Consider the following 18,941-nt stretch of genomic DNA (forward strand, 5'->3'; position numbering starts at 1 on the left):
AGACGGAACCCATATCCCTATCTTGGCACCAGAGCACCAAGCCGGCGAGTACATAAACCGCAAGGGGTACTTTTCGATAGTGCTGCAAGCTCTGGTGGATCACAAGGGACGTTTCACCAACATCAACGTGGGATGGCCGGGAAAGGTGCATGACGCTCGCATCTTCAGGAACTCTGGTCTGTTTCAAAAGCTGCAGGAAGGGACTTTATTCCCAGACCAGAAAATAACTGTTGGGGATGTTGAAATGCCTATATGTATCCTTGGGGACCCAGCCTACCCCTTAATGCCATGGCTCATGAAGCCGTACACAGGCAGCCTGGACAGTGGTCAGGAGCTGTTCAACTACAGGCTGAGCAAGTGCAGAATGGTGGTAGAATGTGCATTTGGACGTTTAAAGGCGCGCTGGCGCAGTTTACTGACTCGCTTAGACCTCAGCGAAACCAATATTCCCACGGTTATTACTGCTTGCTGTGTGCTCCACAATATCTGTGAGAGTAAGGGGGAGACGTTTATGGCGGGGTGGGAGATTGAGGCAAATCGCCTGGCTGCTGGTTACGCGCAGCCAGACACCAGGGCGGTTAGAAGAGCTCAGGAGGGCGTGGCACGCATCAGAGAAGCTTTGAAAACCAGTTTCATGACTGGCCAGGCTACAGTGTGAAAGTTCTGTTTGTTTCTCCCTGATGAAACCCCCCGCCCCTTGGTTCACTCTACTTCCCTGTAAGCTAACCACCCTCCCCTCCTCCCTTTAATCACCGCTTGCAGAGGCAATAAAGTCATTGCTGCTTCACAGTCATGCATTCGTTATTCATTCATCACACAAATAGGGGGATGACTACCAAGGTAGCCCAGGAGGGGTGGTGGAGGAGGGAAGGAAAATGCCACACAGCACATTAAGCACAGCACTTTAAAAGTTTACAACTTTAAAATTTATTGAATGACAGCCTTCTTTTTTTTGGGCAATCCTCTGTTGTGGAGTCGCTGGTTGGCCGGAGGCCGCCCCACCGCGTTCTTGGGCGTCTGGGTGTGGAGGCTATGGAACTTGGGGAGGAGGGCGGTTGGTTACAGAGGGGCAGCAGTGGCAGTCTGTGCTCCAGCTGCCTTTGCTGCAGCTCAACCATACACTGGAGCATTCTGGTTTGGTCCTGCAGCAGCCTCAGCATTGAATCCTGCCTTCTCTCATCACGCTGCCACCACATTTGAGCTTCAGCCCTGTCTTCTGCCCGCCACTTACTCTCTTCAGCCCGCCACTTACTCTCTTCAGCTCTCCACCTCTCCTCCCGGTCATTTTGTGCTTTCCTGCACTCTGACATTATTTGCCTCCACGCATTCGTCTGTGCTCTGTCAGTGTGGGAGGACAGCATTAGCTCGGAGAACATTTCATCTCGAGTGCGTTTTTTTTTCTTTCTAATCTTCACTAGCCTCTGGGAAGGAGAAGATCCTGTGATCATTGAAACACATGCAGCTGGTGGAGAAAAAAAAAGGGACAGCGGTATTTAAAAAGACACATTTTATAAAACAGTCGCTACACTCTTTCAGGGTAAACCTTGCTGTTAACATTACATACATAGCACATGTGCTTTCGTTACAAGGTCGCATTTTGCCTCCTCCCACCGCGTGACTACCCCCTCAACCCTCCCCCCTCCCCGTGGCTAACAGCGGGGAACATTTCTGTTCAGCCACAGGCAAACAGCCCAGCAGGAATGTGTCCCTGAAGAAAAGCACCCTATTTCAACCAGGTGACCATGAATTATATCTCACTCTCCTGAGGATAACACAGAGAGAGAAAGAACGGATTTTGGTTGAATGCCAGCAAACATACACTGCAATGCTTTGTTCTACAGTGATTCCCGAGTATGTGTTACTGGCCTGGAGTGATAAAAGTGTCCTACCATGAAGGACGAAATAAGGCTGCCCTCCCCAGAAACCTTTTGCAAAGGCTTTAGGACTACATCTAGGAGAACCGCAAATGCCAGGGCAAAGTAATCCTTTCACATGCTTGCTTTTAAACCATGTATAGCATTTTAAAAGGTACACTCACCAGAGGTCCCTTCTCCGCCTGCTGGGTCCAGGAGGCAGCCTTGGGTGGGTTCGGGGGGTACTGGCTCCTGGTCTAGGGTGAGAAACAGTTCCTGGCTGTCGGGAAAACCGGTTTCTCCGCTTGCTTGCTGTGAGCCATCTACAACCTCCTCCTCCTCCTCCTCATCTTCTTCGTCCCCAAAACCTGCTTCCGTATTGCCTCCATCTCCATTGAAGGAGTCAAACAACACGGCTGGGGTAGTGGTGGCTGAACCCCCTAAAATGGCATGCAGCTCATCATAGAAGCGGCATGTTTGGGGCTCTGACCCAGAGCGGCTGTTCGCCTCTCTGGTTTTCTGGTAGGCTTGCCTCAGCTCCTTCAGTTTCACGCGGCACTGCTTCGGGTCCCTGTTATGGCCTCTGTCCTTCATGCCCTGGGAGATTTTCACAAAGGTTTTGGCATTTCGAAAACTGGAACGGAGTTCTGATAGCACGGATTCCTCTCCCCAAACAGCGATCAGATCCCGTACCTCCCGTTCGGTCCATGCTGGAGCTCTTTTGCGATTCTGGGACTCCATCATGGTCACCTGTGCTGATGAGCTCTGCATGGTCACCTGCAGCTTGCCACGCTGGCCAAACAGGAAATGAGATTCAAAAGTTTGCGGTTCTTTTCCTGTCTACCTGGCCAGTGCATCTGAGTTGAGAGTGCTGTCCAGAGCGGTCAGAATGGAGCACTCTGGGATAGCTCCCGGAGGCCAATACCATCGAATTGTGTCCACAGTACCCCAAATTCGAGCTGGGAACGTCGATTTAAGCGCTAATCCACTTGTCAGGGGTGGAGTAAGGAAATCGATTTTAAGAGCCCTTTAAGTCGAATTAAAGGGCTTCACTGTGTGGACGGGTGCAGGTTTAAATCGATTTAACGCTGCTAAATTCGACCTAAAGTCCTAGTGTAGACCAGGGCTAAGGTGCCACAAGTACTCCTTTTCTTTATGGTATGAGAAGTAAAGTATTGTCCCATATAGGAACTGGCTAATAGTAACAATAGTAATAAAAGGTCAATTTTCATTATGGCAAAAGGTTAACAGTGGGATGCCATCAAGATTTCACTGTAGGATCAGTGGTATTTAATGTATGTTGTTAATGATTGGGAAATGGGAGTGAGCATCGAGATGGCAAAATTAGCAAATGAGAGCATTTAGATACGTCAACAATGGAAAAAGATTGAGGTTTCTTTTGTTTGTTTGTTTTGAAGCCCTTAATGGTTTTCAAACCTGCTCCTTATGACCTTTACAAACAAGTATCTGGGTTCACATACCATCATCCCACTTTTAGTCAAAGTTTACTGGAACAAGTCCTACACTCCAGAACTTACTCTTCATCCTCTCCCTCCCCTCCACATGTGTCTCACTTTCTTCCTGCTCATTTTCTATCATCACTTTGAAGATGTTCCTTCTAAAAATATTACTGAATGAAGATTACACTCTATATATTATCTTTCCTTTAAAATTAACCCTCCATGTTTATTTGGGCTTAAATTTCCAGGAACAGTATTATTCTGTATATATTTTTATTCTCTTGTATAGTGCTTTCACAGGTGGCTTTATTTAAACAAAACATTTCAGATGCAATCTTAGCTATGGTGCAGATTGTGTGCCACCATAATAATATTGTTTACTATTTTTATTATTTATTATTGTAGTGGAGAGGAATTCAAACTTTTGAAATGAGGAACCCATAGCCCTTCTCAAGCATCTTCTTGAGAAGACAAGATGATTTACCAAACAGTAAAAAACAGTTGAAAATGTCAACATCAAGTGGAGAAGGTAACTGTACAGCTTTCATTAATTTCAATGAGAGTTCTATGGTGAAATAACCTAGTCAGCTTTGAAAATATTAACTACATTTGTAATAATGCCCCCCAAAGACGACTGTTTATCCAAGGATTGGGATCTAAATTGGTATTTACACAGGCTTTATTTCAAAATAGGGATTGAAAGCTCTAGCTACCATACTGGTTCAACTATTTTAAGTACTAACGTTTCATCTTGGTTTTTTTCCGTCTCTTTCCTAACCTTGGTTTCCTTTTACTGGCACTTTACCTCCAACTGGTGGCTTCTTACGAGGTTGCCATCCAAGTTGCTCTGTGAATTGGATCACTGGGGGATATAAAAAAGTGAGGTGACTCACACTCTTGGGATTCTGACATTGATGTGCCATTGCCATGCCACAGCTCGTTCTCAAAGAAAATATTAACTTCTTTTGCCTACTGATGTATGCCTTGCATGCTTTTCTTCCACGCACTCTTAGTAAGTCCCAGCTTTCCATTTCATGTCTGGACATATCTGCTTTGCATTTGCCACATTCCTCATATAAGAATTAAAAATAGTATTTACATTCCAAGTTAAGGGTAACAATTTTGTAAGTATTATAAACAAGTTAGTAGCAGAGAGTTAATGTTCACCAATGGTTACAGTAGTGGGTTGGGACTAGAGGTCTGGAAGCTAGAATTCCTGGAGCCCTCTGTTGTTAAGGAACCTTGAGAAAAATCACAACTTCCTGGTGCCTCACTTTTCCTGTCAGTAAAAATCGATAGAAATACTTACCGGCACCATAAGGGTGCCATGAGCCTGAGATATTAAATAATTGTTAACAAAAGTCTTCACAATCCTCTGACGAAAGACATGATGAAGTGAAAAGAACTTTTCCGCAAGGAAAACGGCTGAGAAACATAATTCCCACAAAAACGATGACACGCTCTTCATTGTCAATTTACAAAATTAATTTAGTGCTCAAAAAACGTGATGGGGCAGCCCTGGGAACGGAAGGCCTCCATTTAACTTCAGAAGAGATATGGCACAGCAGAAACAGTACGGGCACTCACGTGATACAGTGGAATCTATTACACTGTGATATGATGATATACATCTAATATGGAGAGATACAGTACAAACTTCCTCATGCTGACAAACCAATGTGGCTCAGTCCTGACCCACACGGCTCGCTTCCAATGGTGAGTGTAATAATATCCAGGCCTTCTCAAATCTTAGTTTCTACTAAGACTCAACAAGAGTGCCAGCTGTGTTTGTAGTTTTTTGTAATGTAGATACATATCCAGTAGAAACTTGGCTAAGACAACCAAGTCACTTCACATACGCTGCTCAAGAGCAGAAAATGGTTATACAATGTATTGTATACACAGTCAGGCTTCATTAGTAGATGGAACAAAAATCTCAGAATGGAAAAATGGCAAAATAAATAATAATAAAAACTCTCCAGATTTAGATATGGCTAGTGATTGTGCTTTCAAAATAAACATTCTGATAAGGTGAAAGGCAGCTTCTGACAGAAGTAGTATAGAAGGTTTTGGTTCAAAGAAATTACAATATATACCTGACCCTATCTGTGGTAGTGTGTGGAACCCTTACGTCAGCCTAGAGCTGGAGCCCCCTCAAACCATTTTGTGGGAATGTTTGATGTCAATTCTACCTTACATAGTTTTTATGCCAGCTAAGGAAGTAAAAGCCTCTTGCAAACATGATTTGCTCAGATCCAAATTTGTGGAGAGGGGTGGTGGTGGGGAAGCAGCAATGCAAAAATGAGAGTTTCTACCCATCTCTAATCACAAGGTAAGCATGCAAAGTTATTCATACATGAAAATGAAGCAAATGAATATGGTGATTATCAAAGTGATAACTCAAATGCACATTAAAATGCACATTCTTTCTCTGCAAAGAATATTTGAATATAACAATAATTTTGTCCTAAGAAGGTGCAAGCAAATTTAAGTGGAATGTCAAAGAGAAAATCAAAACAAATCATACCCATCACCAGTGGCCTTTAATTTAGTCTATTGTTTTCATGCAAACACTGATTTTGGAAGACTTCAATATCCTCCCTCAAAAAAACACCAACAAACAAACAAAAATTTCAGTATATCTACATTTGTTTTTGATGACTCCAAATATATCAAAATTGCTTGAGAAATAAGTTACATAATTAAAACAGAATGAAAACTTTTACTTACCAAAAGAGAATTAGATCGATAATTATGTGTATATTGTTCAGTGAAGTATTCTGTATTGTGGTCCAGTCTCTGATGTCCTCCATATTCTGGTGCATCAGAATCCAGCACAATTTTATACTTAAAACAATTTATTAAGGAACTATAACTGTTGTTAAATGTAGAAAAATGCTGTATGACATTGCACATCAATATATTACAACATTTTTTTAAAAAAAGATATGAAACCATTCAAGAGGAGGAAGAGGGTTGGGAGGATGGGGAAGGGATACTTAGTCAACTATAGAAACTCCACACTTGTATCTTGGTGTTTTCTTATACACTAAGTTATAGCATTTTTTTTTCCTATTTACTGAAATTTCCATCTTACGACAGATTCCTAGGAAAGACAAATGTGATTTAGTGTCCTTTGCAATTTCCTGTCAGTGATCATATAATATATATAAGATATTTTTAAATACTTTAGTTTAGGCAGATATCTATGATTAACTACACCAATCATTCAATGGAACAAACAATGAAGAAAAAGTGAATTGGACTAAAACCAGTATTTCTTAAAGTACCTTGACACTAACAAATCGCCAAATATCATAGGTTATTGTGATTTAGTGGTATATTGTCATCTTTAAACTGGGTTCAGTGAGTTTTGGACCAAGTGAGTTAATCTGATAGTGATGAAAATATATAGTTTTAGTCTCAAACTGGTACAAAGTTAATTAATACAACTCTGTCCACAGGTACAGTACAGAAACCTATTTGTTTTTATTTGGGGACAAATAAATGTATTGTTAACTGAAAACTTTTTTTAAAAACAGTGTGTCTGGCCACAGTTATACAAATCCAAGGATAGAATTTATTACCACGATATAATTGTCATGCTTTTTGGAGTGGTTCACGACCATGAATGTCAGCCTCAGGGCACACTGTCAAAAAGCAGGGCAGAAACCCCAAACTGGTTGTATGTTCTATAATTAGATTTCATCAATCCAGTAAAAAAAGTGAACTGAAACACTATAACAGTCTTACCACGGAGTCACATACAGTCCCCTTGGACACTCCAGTCTGTCTATCTTACCACTCAGGCAAGCTGGACTCAGTGATAGTTGGCTGCCACACACTAAAGATCAGAAAAGATTCAGGTTGCTTCCAGTCCCAAGAGACTTACCCCTGATCAATTTGTACCTCAGATATCACATGAAAGACAATGCTTGTAGCCAATCCTATAGCCAACTAACTAAGGATTGATTAACTAGGAAAAAGAAACAAAAGAATTATTTAAGAGTTAAAGCAGGCAACATATATATGCAAATGAATTACAGTCTATGGTTCCAAAAGGTGGCAGTTGTAATATGTCATGACTGAATGTCTTTTAGGGCTAACCCAGGTTGATCCTGAGGATGTCTGCTTTATTTCCTAGCTCCAGTCTTCAGAGTCCAAACATCAAAAGAGGGATGAACATTTTTTTTTTATTTCCTTGTTTTATTTTCTTCTTCCAGCATTCAAGATGAAGGGATTGGCTTTCTTGCACATAGCACCCTTACGGCTGTGAGAAGGAGATTAACCAAGTCTTTGTAATGTGATGTTCTACAAATGGTTTGTTCAGTTTTTCTTGATAGGTGGGGAGGGGATAAAATTTATAAAAGTAAAAATTATATATTACTTTATAGCACGGGATACAGATATTCCAAGTACGATTAATGCATGCATCAATTTACAAGTGTTTTATAGAGTCTAAACACATTCTTACAAGTCTAACACCTATTTTGAATAATACTAATGTACAAGTGAGCTGGTCTGGTTCCCAGTATGAATTGGTCAGTGCTCAGCTGATATCTATAGCCTTGGCAAGACCTGGCACCTGGTCTGCCAGCGTCACAATAACAATTAAGGGATGGACTAAGGTATGGAGTGCTATATAAAACAATTTAGCAACATATGGAGTTAGGATTTTTTTGCATAGAATAAAAAAACGAATCTAGATGAAAAAGGAAGAGAAAACTTTACTTGCATCTCTTGCAGACAGCCAAGAGGGAGAAATATATATAACAACCTTAGCTCTGCCCTGTACTGTGTGCTATAACCATAAAATTACAATTAAGGCATTTTACTGGCTGTGGTCCCAGATTATATTAAACTGATTTCTCTCTCGCTCTCTCTCACAGTTTTGGGGTCACATTTAGTAAAATGCCTTAATTGTAATCATATGGTTGTTGCACACACTCCTGGACAGAGTTTAGGTTCTTGAGCAGGGGAGTTAAGTGTATATTTCCATACCTTACCATGTTTGAATTTCTTTTAGCTGTAACCTTAATTTTTAATTTCCAGAATTTGTAAAGTTTCATTTTGGGATAACTATAACATCCCTGTAATATTTTTGTCCCTTAAGTTACAGAAGCATACTTTCAATCTTAGCTAAACAGTAACACTTTTTGGTCTTGGAATACATACAGCAGATAGGAACATGTCTGAAACAGTGTTTTGTAATCCACCCACTTAATTTTGAACCATAGAAGAATCTTGTTTCAATGGAGGCCTACACTAATAGGATTACAGCAAAGTAAAGCCACACTCTTTCATTCAATGGCTCTTAAACTGCTCAAAGGCGTCTCTGTTTGCTCAGCCTTTCATTAAAGTGCCTGCTCAAAGTCCAAGGATTTTGATGTTAAGAGAATTGCTATCGTTTATATCTTTCTGCACTACTCTCTTTATATCAGTTGATGAAGCTTAGAAATTTTCTTCAGAGTTACAATCCACTCAATTTAAGTGTCTAGTAACATGAAAGACAGTGCTTAAAAAGTGACAATACAAAAAGCAGACCAAACTAAAAAGTAAATGAAATGTTATTTTGAGATATTTCAATCATTCAATCAATGCGATTACAGTGATTTCTTTGGAAAGAAGCATGATCTTTAGCAGTAAGTCTACACAATGTCAAAAGCAATTAAGCTTTTAATTAACGACACCAATGACCTCCATGAACAGTATTTTCTGTGGGGAAGGCAATTCACTGGAGTGGGCCAGAGATTTCTAGAAGGTTTAACCAGCTAAGACAGACAGAGAACATTGGCTATCAGAGCATGCCTTAACAAAATCTCTTCTTTTTTTTGGAAAGTTAGCTAAATGGTACTTTATTGCTAGCTTTGATCCACAAAGCCTTGGGTTACAACTGTACACTTGCACAAATATATCTGCCCCTTTATTTTATAAACGTCCAAGTTAACCCTTGTTTGTTGTCATGATCCACATAAAGAACCATAAACTACAACTTTTAGTGACTCTCTCTGGTACCTTTCCAAGCCTAGCCTCAGCAAAGGCTGCTGCTCTGCCACTGTATATTTTATTAACATGGCGGGGGAATGTCTCCCTCAAGAATTTCACTCTTTGCTTCTGTGATCTACAGTATACATTACATTTAATAATTTATCAATGTTGCTGAAAGCTTTGACATCTTTAACGATTCCTTTAAAACTATTTACAGCAAATGTAATCTTCATGGCTATGTTACCATTAAAACAAATTATCCCATTTTCTTAATTGAGGGTATGAAAATATCTCCAGCAGTGCTTTTAGATACCAAGTAAACACCACTATCCCTCCTCACCCCCTAACAAACATCCATACAGTTATTCACATTCTCATTAATGTGATTCAAATGTGTTTTAAAATCCTAGCAAATTATATATTTCTTTAGGAACATGTATAGTTTGGTAAACTCCATGATTCTCAATCCAATTTAGACCTCAGAGAGAGCTGGACAAGCTCATTCCATTTTAGACCTCATGGAGAGCTGGATGAGCATCCAAATTTGTGAATGCTGCCTTCATTAAAACTTTCAATGACTGCTATACCTTTTAATTAAGTGTATAACAAGTATTTGCTTTTGCATTGTAGCCTCTTTTGTTTCAGCTACAAAGTGTTGGTAATACTAACTTGCCTCCAGACTATGAAATAAAGCCTGGTTTCTGTTCATTTGGATACCTTGACTGTAAATGTCCTAAAACAAATACAACTGAGAAAATCAGCAAAACCAGTGAACTCTTGTATACAGAGAGCTTGAATGGAACGGCTGTCATTATCTACCATGTTAATTACTGAATTACTATGCTTTTATGATGTTTTGAAATACATATTTTAATGCAAATAATTAAATTTAATCTTATGCATGCTTAATGACACATGAAAGACCACTAAGTAAATGCAAATCATGTAAAATACCATAATTTGTATTTTATGCCTCAACTTCTAACACAGAAACAGAATTCTACTATTTATGAGACACAAAGTAGGTGAGGCAATATCTTTTATTGGACCAACTTCTGTTGGTGGAAGCTACACATTTTTGAGCTACACAGAGTTCTTCCTTCAGGTCTGGGGAAGAAAGCAGAGTGTCTGAGCTAAGAGCTCTTCTTTAGATAGAGTTGATCAGAACTTGCATTGACTCCTTGTAAAATGATGTAACCCATAGATTATAAACTCTTCATAAAGTAACTATTCCTTTCCACACTGTCTGGTTTGACTCATGGATGCACACACACACAAATACACACCACAAATTAAATATAGTGAACTAAAATAATTTGGTTCTTCTATATTACATGTAAAAGAGCCCCACTAGGCAGACTTTAATGGCAGGTTCCTTACCAAGTTGAAGAGGTTCTCTTTTCATCAGCCAGGCAATATAAAGTATCCAGATAGTATTCCTTTAGAGACAAATTCAGCTCCCTTCCCCGCTAACCAGTCTAACCAGTTTCGAAGTCACTAGGTGCAGAGGTAGGGTTGATTTGTGAAGTCTATACAGTCATGCAGGAGGGGGCTGAAGACAAATGTGCTCCAGCAGAAGAGCTAGAGGTAGGAAAACTCAGATCTGTATTACTGACTACAGAGAAGTGCCAGATCCAGCCTCAGGAATGAAGAGGAAGAGGAGGAGGAAGAGGGAGATAATTCATCGCCCATGCATGAAGAACCCCAGTACACAGCCTGACCACTTGGGCTGAACACACTGGGGTCAGTACCACATGTTCTTTCACCTTTATTTCAACCAAGAGATGGAATTAATGCACTAATGCCATTCGAATGATCCTCAAGACAATAGTAGTGAAGGACAAAAAAAATAAAAATACAGTAAGTGTATTTTTGGGGAGATATATGAAAAATTATGTGTTGGGAAAGCAATATGCAAGAAATAAATTCAGGACTTTTACAGATATAAGCAGAATCACTATGCTCTCTAAGATATCTTCAATAAGATTGAGCAGTATTGGAACTATACAAAAATAACCTGAACTGTAGTTAAAGGTTATAGGTTAGCCTACAGTCATATAAAGAGAGAGACTATGAAATGCAGGAAACTAGGTTAATGCAACACTGCAGTTCAGATTTAAATCATACAGAAGTTAGAATTTGCAGTTAGATTTACAAAACAGCTATACCTCTGGCATCCTTGCACAAATGCAGCATTTTCTATTCATGTATCTGGAGTCAAAGGTTAAAAAAAATGTATTTTTTCTCTCTCTCCAAACTTAAAAACATTTGATAGCTACATGTGATAAACCTCAATCTCTGTATGCATTTTTAAAACTTTGAAAACAATGGGTGGCTTAGTAATACTTGATTTTTTCTCAGCTCTTGCTACCACTTCTTGACTGAAAGCAGGGAGAAGGGATACTGTCCTGAGATCAAAAGGAGGACAGAGAAATCAGCAGATAAAGTGTTAGATCAAAAACTCTTCTGAGAAATTGCCATCAGTAAGAACAAACAAAAAAACACTTTCAGAGATTAAACTTAGGCTATTGCTTCTGCAAGAAGTGACTAGGTAGCAAGAACCATGACAAATGAGTGCAACAAGGAAGCACCCACAGTGAGAGCCACATGGGCAGAGAGAAGGCGAAAGCCTTTGATCCTTTAAGCAGTCCTGGGATAGCAGTGGTACCGCTAGGGTAGAGAGCTGTAAGCTTGACTTCTAAAATATCTAGAACGTGAAGCAATTTAATGATGCATCTTGGTGAATCCCCATCAGTTCACAAAACCAAGGCTCTAATTATGGAACAAACACTGATTGTTGTATTTTCATTTGTTTAGTTGCCATTAGGTTTTTATCTGTAGTTTAAAAAAATAGTAAAATAAATCCAAGGCCTTCCTCTTTATAAAAATCAATGTTGCATCTGTACATTAATCTCAGTTGTTAGCCTTCTTTCTTCACTCTTGCTTTGCTGTGGACAGATATTTAAGTGGATCGTTTGGCCCACTTTTCACATCCCTTTGCATGCCCCACAACGTGTTCTTGGTTCTATCAAATGTCACTTTGTAGTGTGCAGTAAGTGGAAATTTCCCTGAAATACTTCATGATACCCTTTTCCCCTTTTTTTCTGGACTTGTCTTGTGCTAGCACACGGGAGGCAGCATTTTCTTCATAAAAGACCGTAGCTTTAGGTCATATTCTTTACGATTAAGTAACTAGTTAAGATAATATACCTATTTTTGCCCTCTAACTCACCCTGCGTTTACAGCCCGTCAGGTTCTGTGTCCTCATCTATATTTTAGTCTGATCATCATCCACCTACTCAAGAGTGAAGTATCTCTAATATCTAGATAGAATTGATCCAGAAGTGATTTCCTTCCTTATCACCTTCTTCAAGCTTGCTTTGCCTTTCATCATATCCATTCCACCTCTGGACTCAAACTTTCCTGTCTTTCAGTGTTGACTACTCTTTGTGATTTCTCCATGTAGGCTTCTTTCTTCTAGCAAATTAACTGCCATTTGTATTTTCCCCCTCAGTCTCTAGAGGGAACACTTGTGCAGGTGTCTTCAGAAATGAGGATTTCAGCTTCTGTATTTGACTGTCTTAGCTCATTTGGTAGACACTATACTGGTCTTTTCTAATGACAATGAAAGATTTTAAAAAAGTTAAAAAGGGAACAAGAAATATTCAATCCTCCTTAACTAGGGAATGTACTATGGGATGGTCTACATAAGTCTCTTTGCTAATATTAAATCATGTACACTGTCACATTAACTGAAATCACTAAATTGCATTCCAGTCTGAAAACAGATGTGAGGTACTGTATATTCTAATGTAAAAAGTTATGCAACATTCCTGTGTTACAAGATTCTGCAATATTTCCATTAATTTCCTTCCATAGATTTGTACCTCAAACTCTTTGTTGTTTGGAGAACATCCATTATCTCTTTGGACAAAGTATCTGAAGTTTTCTTTCACCTACCTCAATCAGACTTGAAAAATTTAGAGAATTTTGCCAGATTCCAAAAAGTAAATACTATTTAGCCCCATTTACTTAAAGGATCTGATCTTAAAAATCTTGTTTGTGTGCAAGAAAATAAATAAATAAATAAAAAAGATGATGAAATCATCTTTGGTACAAATGATACAGGTGGATTATTAGAAGCTGTGTCTCTACCGGGGGGCGGGGGGTGGGAGATGTGCAAGTGAAACCTAAGAATAGGAATCACATTTAATAGAAAAGACTTAAAAATATCAGTTCAGGAATAGGTTTCTGAAACATCTGCCTAGATATCTAGAAAACTTGTCTAACAAATAAACAAACAATCAAAACTTCTATTAGTAAAATTTTATATATAGCAGAAGTCCTTGTCTAATTATGAACATGAAATATAATGCTTAAGAATGCTGAAAGAATATTTCTATTTTTTTACAATACGAGATGCAGGAATTACTGCTGTTAGTTTTGAAGCTCTAGAAGCCTTTAATGTCTGACTACACCCCTAAATCAGCAATGAAACTGGATCAAACTTGCTTTAACCCCATGAGATCTTATAAAGTAATCTACAGTATGGGTCTTTTAATTGGCAAAATACATGCAGGCAACTAATGAGACTTGAAAATGGAATAGTTTATTGCACCTCCCAAAGGTTATTTGGGAAAAGTTAAAAGAATTCTGAACTGGTATTTACTCAGCACTTTATTCTACAAGTAGACAATGTGAGAAGGCTTTCTTGTTTCATATACAACTAATTACATTTTAAAAGAAATCACATTTTTAAATAGAATGAACCTTTCTGAATCATCAAGTATTTGATGATGAAGAACTGTATTTGACACACCAGTGATACGGAAGCAAAACGCTAAAATCAAATGATTTTCGGTTCAGCTATAATGTTCTTCCAACAACAATTAAAAACATAAAAATAAAAAATAAGCAATGCAACACAAAGAGAAAACATTAAAGTCACTGAAAGATTTTTTTTCTTTTTAATAAAAATGGCTCTACATCAAGTCTCATCTCCTCGTCATCCTACACATATTCTCGCCACATACTTTTATTGCTAGACACCATGGTGGGTTTCAATCCCCTGCAGTTATCATTAAAATGTTAACTGAAAGCAAACAATTGGAGAAGGGCCCTCAAGGTTAACACCTTTGGCTGTGGTTTTGTGCTGAGCAGAGTTTTAACACCCTTTGAGCGTGGCATTGAGCAAGGTTTATGGTAACTGCTCTGTGTCTGGTAGCTTTATGGGGAGCCTTTAAGCATTGTTAAAGTAATTTTTAAAAGTTGGGTGGTTTTGAGAGGGATTTCACACATTCCTTCCTCACAATGTTTTGCTCACAGCACTTATCAAGTGCTATGCAGGATTACTCCCATGGTTTTCCATGGCAAGTGTTTGGTGGTGGTGGAAGGGGAAAAAAGGAATTATAAAAATACGTTCAGTGTCCGATATCTTCAATGCTAATGTAGTTTTGTTTCCCTTGTCTGTATTATCACATAAATTGTTAACAAAGCCACAAAGACATTTCAGTTAACCTGTTTTCTGTTTTTCATTCTGGTGCTTTGGACAGCGACAGTTATTTCACTGTCATGAACCCCCTTAAAAAAAAACCAACAAATTAGCAAATTCACGGCCCAGGAGGGTGCAGAGAAGAGGGCATGTCGGAAAGATTAGATTGTTTACATTTCAATCGCAACAGACTTCTAAGAATTCACAATAATGTGCCGTGAATTCTGCCATCCCATCCCAAACATGTGAGAGGTATCACACTGATCATTCTCAGAAAAGGTGGTGCACATACAAGTGGAGTGCACAGTAACTTTTATTTACACACAAACATTCATCAAACAGAGTTAAAATGTTTTTAACAGGAACAAATGAACCAAAGAGAAGTCAAATTCTCTGAGAAGTGGGCAAACACGGATGTCTATGGACACCACCTTGCCTTTTCCTTGCCTCTCAGACTGACAAGAGGAGGTGGAGGGAAGTGAATGCAGAATATTGTGCCGGGGGACAACTGGGGATATATCCTGCGTGGGCTTGAGGTCAGAACACAGGCTGGGCTACAAGATAGGATTGGGCTCATTGTTCTTCTCCTGGATGCTCTGGACTGGAGGATTCCCCTGTGAGGGAGTTTGGATGCCCGTGGAGAATGTTTTGTTGGGCATGCTCCTCCCCATTACAGTGGTGGTGGGATTCTGGGTGGCAGCTGAAGGAGTAAGTAGAGAAGGTGGTTCTTATTCCTGGAGAGAAGCAGCAACCATAGTGGCGGGTGGGCCCTTAACGCATTCTGCCACCAGCTGGACTGAGGACTGCATGATCCCATTCCCTCTGTGCATCCTCCCACTGCCTGTGTGCTGTCTCTCCATTTGCAGAAATGCCTCGTCCTTCTTAAGACCCCGTTCCTCCCTTGCTCTAAGAAAGTTGAACTGCTCTTGACTCTTTCTGTCTATGCCAAGAAGCAGGTCTTCCAGGGTCCTTTTGCATCTTCCTCGGCTATCTCTGCGGTGCTGCTTCTGTCGTACCAACGGAATGGTTTCCTACAATACTTTTGTTAAAATGTTCTAATGCTCACAGTGCACCAAGAGGCCTGTTGGGGTGTGGTTCAGTTCCTTCAGGGATAACATTACCAGTCACCTTTTTCGTCTTTAAAAGTTGACCATAGCAGTTTTGAACGTCCCAGAACGCAAAATAGAAATGATTTTCCAGCACTGTGGAGGACCTCTGGCCACATATGCCAGAGAGATGTTTCTGTTAATGGTGACCCCACTATGTATTCTGAGTGCGGGGCTTTGGGGAGCCCTGCTGCTACAGACCTGAAGAACTAGCTTGAATTTCTGCTCAAATTGCCACCGAATCCAATAAGCATAATTCAGCAATTTGAGAGGAAACAGACTGTATTCTAAACTAGCATTTTGCGTTCCCATGGAAATGGAACAGAAAACCACAGAAAATTGTCCACCTACCCCATAATCTGCCCTCCATTGACAGGAAGTCCGGCCCTTGTGTCCAGTGAACAGCACTGAAACATACACGGAAACGGAGTGATTCCAGAAGAGTATATTTGCTGAATTTTCCCTGACCCTTTTGGTTAACACTGCAAATCAGTTTCCTCTCCACTGCGAAGAGACCTGGCATTGTGTTTGTGCAACCCCCAAAGTAGATATTTCACCCTCCCCCATTTCTCTCAGATTCCGCAGAGTGGCTCAGCATGGGAAGGGGACAGACAACAGAGACTAGGAGAGGTACAAAACATTTTAAATGGTCACAGGGAGAATGGGCCGCTCTGACGTTCTTCAGAAAACCAAATGGTTCCCTTTCCAGACCTATATTGGCCCCCATACAAATCACCAATGAACCTCACCCACTTCCACATGGTTTCCATTCATAAGGGAAAGGAAAGATAGGAGCTGGGAGAGAGGTGGTGCTGGATCTTTGCACAACCATAAGTGCCATGAAACTGGTCTTTCTCCCCACCCGAGCCCTTTTAAAATCTGCTCCTTCCCTCTCTCAGCCCCCACTTCCCATCACCTCTTTTTGCATGGCCTGGGGACCACCACTGTCAGTGCTGGTTTAGAAATCCACAGACAGAAGCATGACTGCTCGTGTCTGCTCAATGCTTTACATTGGTTCATGGGATTCCACTGAAATCATTTAATTGCAGCCCTGTGTTGCTCTGGGATCATGTTGGGATAGAGAGAGGGTGGCGCATCATGGAGGCCAGGCTGTGGTGGGGGTAGCAGCGGAGCAAGAGGGGATATTGTTGGGGAAATGGGGATCCATTGTAAAAAAACGCACAAATATCAGATTTTGGTTCCTGCAGCAGCTCTGGGTTTTCAGACTCTTCCAAAGGGTCTTTTTCCACTGAGTCTTCTGGGTAGAGATGCAGTTTTAGATGCTCCTCTTCCTCCATGTCTCCTGGCACTTCCTCTGGGAATTCCTGAAGTCCCTGATGTCTCCTTGTCCTGTCTCTTATCAGTGTCCTGACATATGATGAGGCTAGTCACTTCAGGCTCTGTAGTTGCCACTCTGGAAAGCACCCAGTCCAGCTCACCGTAGCATGGGCATGTGCTAAATCCCCTCCCAGGGAGGCTGTTGGGAGTCCTTCACTCTCTGGTAAAGGAGCCTGAGCTACTTTATATGCTCCTGGCACTAGGACGGAATGTAGTCTCCATGAAATCTCCCGGTGCAGATGAATGTTCCTGCTGACCAAGATGAAGTCGTGGAGGACAATCTACTCTAAACCACACATTGATGAGCACCTGTGCATGCTTTAGAGACCAAAAGGCTGCTCTCAAACCATGATTCACAATCACCTGTACTGATCAACAGAAAACTGTTTTGAAGTGCTCAGCATTGGCTGTTACTATCATTGCGGTGTGTGGAAGGTGTCAGGGACATTTATACCCTTGGGTAAGGGTCAGGCAGCAAAGTGTATTGTGGGAATGGCCCTGGAGGGCTATGATAAGTGCCCTGGTATACACCCTTTTCTCCTGTGCACACGACACTGTAGAATGGGTACAGGGCCATACCACAGCAGAGATGTGTATATAGAGACACCCTTCATCCGTGGTAGCTTTTGTGCACTAGACTGTCCTTCAAGAACATGCTTCCAGGCTTCAGGTGTGAACAATAGAGGGGTTGTGGCACAAGAAGTGCACATGTATCCGTGTACAGTCAAAAGTATGGATGCAATCACAGGGTGGTTTTTTAAAAATATAACACAACACCTAGGTCAGTTGAGTGCCTAATTCCCCTCAGCACTTTTGAAAATCCCACCCTTGACCTTTGAAGAATAGGATTTGTCTATCTTAAGTCAAAATGAACATTCAATTCTCTGGTCTCACCTGAGCAAGATCACCCACAATCAGCAGCCTGCAGTTGAGCAAGAGTCAGAAGTGGAATAGCTAGATTTTCCCAGGTCAGGATAGAGGTAAAGTGGCAAGAAATTGTATAATAGCATGCACCAGTGTTATCTAGCCAATTATATCAATATCTCCAAAAATATCACTCACTGTGAGTCAACAATGAACAACATAGAGGAGCAGAAATTAGTAAAGGGTAAGCATCACAAGTGTAGCGATTTAACTAAGTCTATCATTAACTGACCAAGATTACTTTTACTTCCTTGTTTTAGGCCATTCAGAAATGCAGTTTGTAATGGTATTTAAATAGTACTATCACAATTCAAAAATCAGGAAGCATATTAAGCAAAAATCAAGTTCCCTAACATTTGTTTCATGCTCTAACTAAAGTTTCAATAGTTAGCAATTACTAGCCAACTATGTAAAATGCAGTATGTTCAAAAATACAATATATACATATGTTTTTCTCTATCTTACAGACTGCCTCTGTTCTTGTGTTATAACCAGGCATTCAAGATTATATTGAAACCAAGCTAATTGGTTTGAGTTGAATTTGTCCAGGAAGTGGAAGAGAAGCACTCCCACTGGAGAACTGTTGGCTCTGGAACTTAACTCTCCTCCTTGGTTTGACAGAACTTTTATTTTTTCACTTCGAGGGCAAGACCATGGCTTGTTCTGAGGAAACTGGTTGTATGAACAGAGGAGAGAATGACAATGGTTTTGTTTGGTTTAGAGGATCTTGTTGACATTAAGTTAATTTGTATTTTCTTTGTTTTTAATAAGTGGATCTGCG

At 40.3% G+C, this 18,941-nt stretch overlaps 2 protein-coding genes across 6 annotated transcripts in view; both read right to left on the bottom strand.

The window, feature by feature from the left end:
• The window catches only part of GBE1 (1,4-alpha-glucan branching enzyme 1), a 303,019-nt gene that overhangs the window by 21,758 nt on the left and 262,320 nt on the right, over window positions 1-18,941 (bottom strand). For 4 of the 5 annotated variants that reach the window (XM_073304014.2, XM_073304034.1, XM_073304024.1 and 1 more), the window contains one exon: window positions 6,044-6,161. In XM_073304014.2, coding sequence (XP_073160115.1) covers window positions 6,044-6,161 — 118 coding nt within the window. Of the gene's footprint in view, window positions 1-4,064; window positions 4,176-6,043; window positions 6,162-18,941 lie in introns of those variants that run through there. The other variant, XM_073304050.2, reaches the window with a different exon arrangement.
• LOC140894993 (uncharacterized) lies at window positions 885-2,722 on the bottom strand. The gene is made up of 2 exons (XM_073304063.2): window positions 2,039-2,722; window positions 885-1,462 (listed from the first exon to the last, which is right to left on the bottom strand). The coding sequence occupies exons 1-2, from the start codon at window positions 2,622-2,624 to the stop codon at window positions 921-923; spliced, it is 1,128 nt and encodes a 375-aa protein (XP_073160164.2). The 5' UTR covers window positions 2,625-2,722; the 3' UTR covers window positions 885-920.

This window comes from Lepidochelys kempii, chromosome 1, assembly GCF_965140285.1.
Source record: "Lepidochelys kempii isolate rLepKem1 chromosome 1, rLepKem1.hap1, whole genome shotgun sequence".
NCBI lineage: Eukaryota > Metazoa > Chordata > Testudines > Cheloniidae > Lepidochelys > Lepidochelys kempii.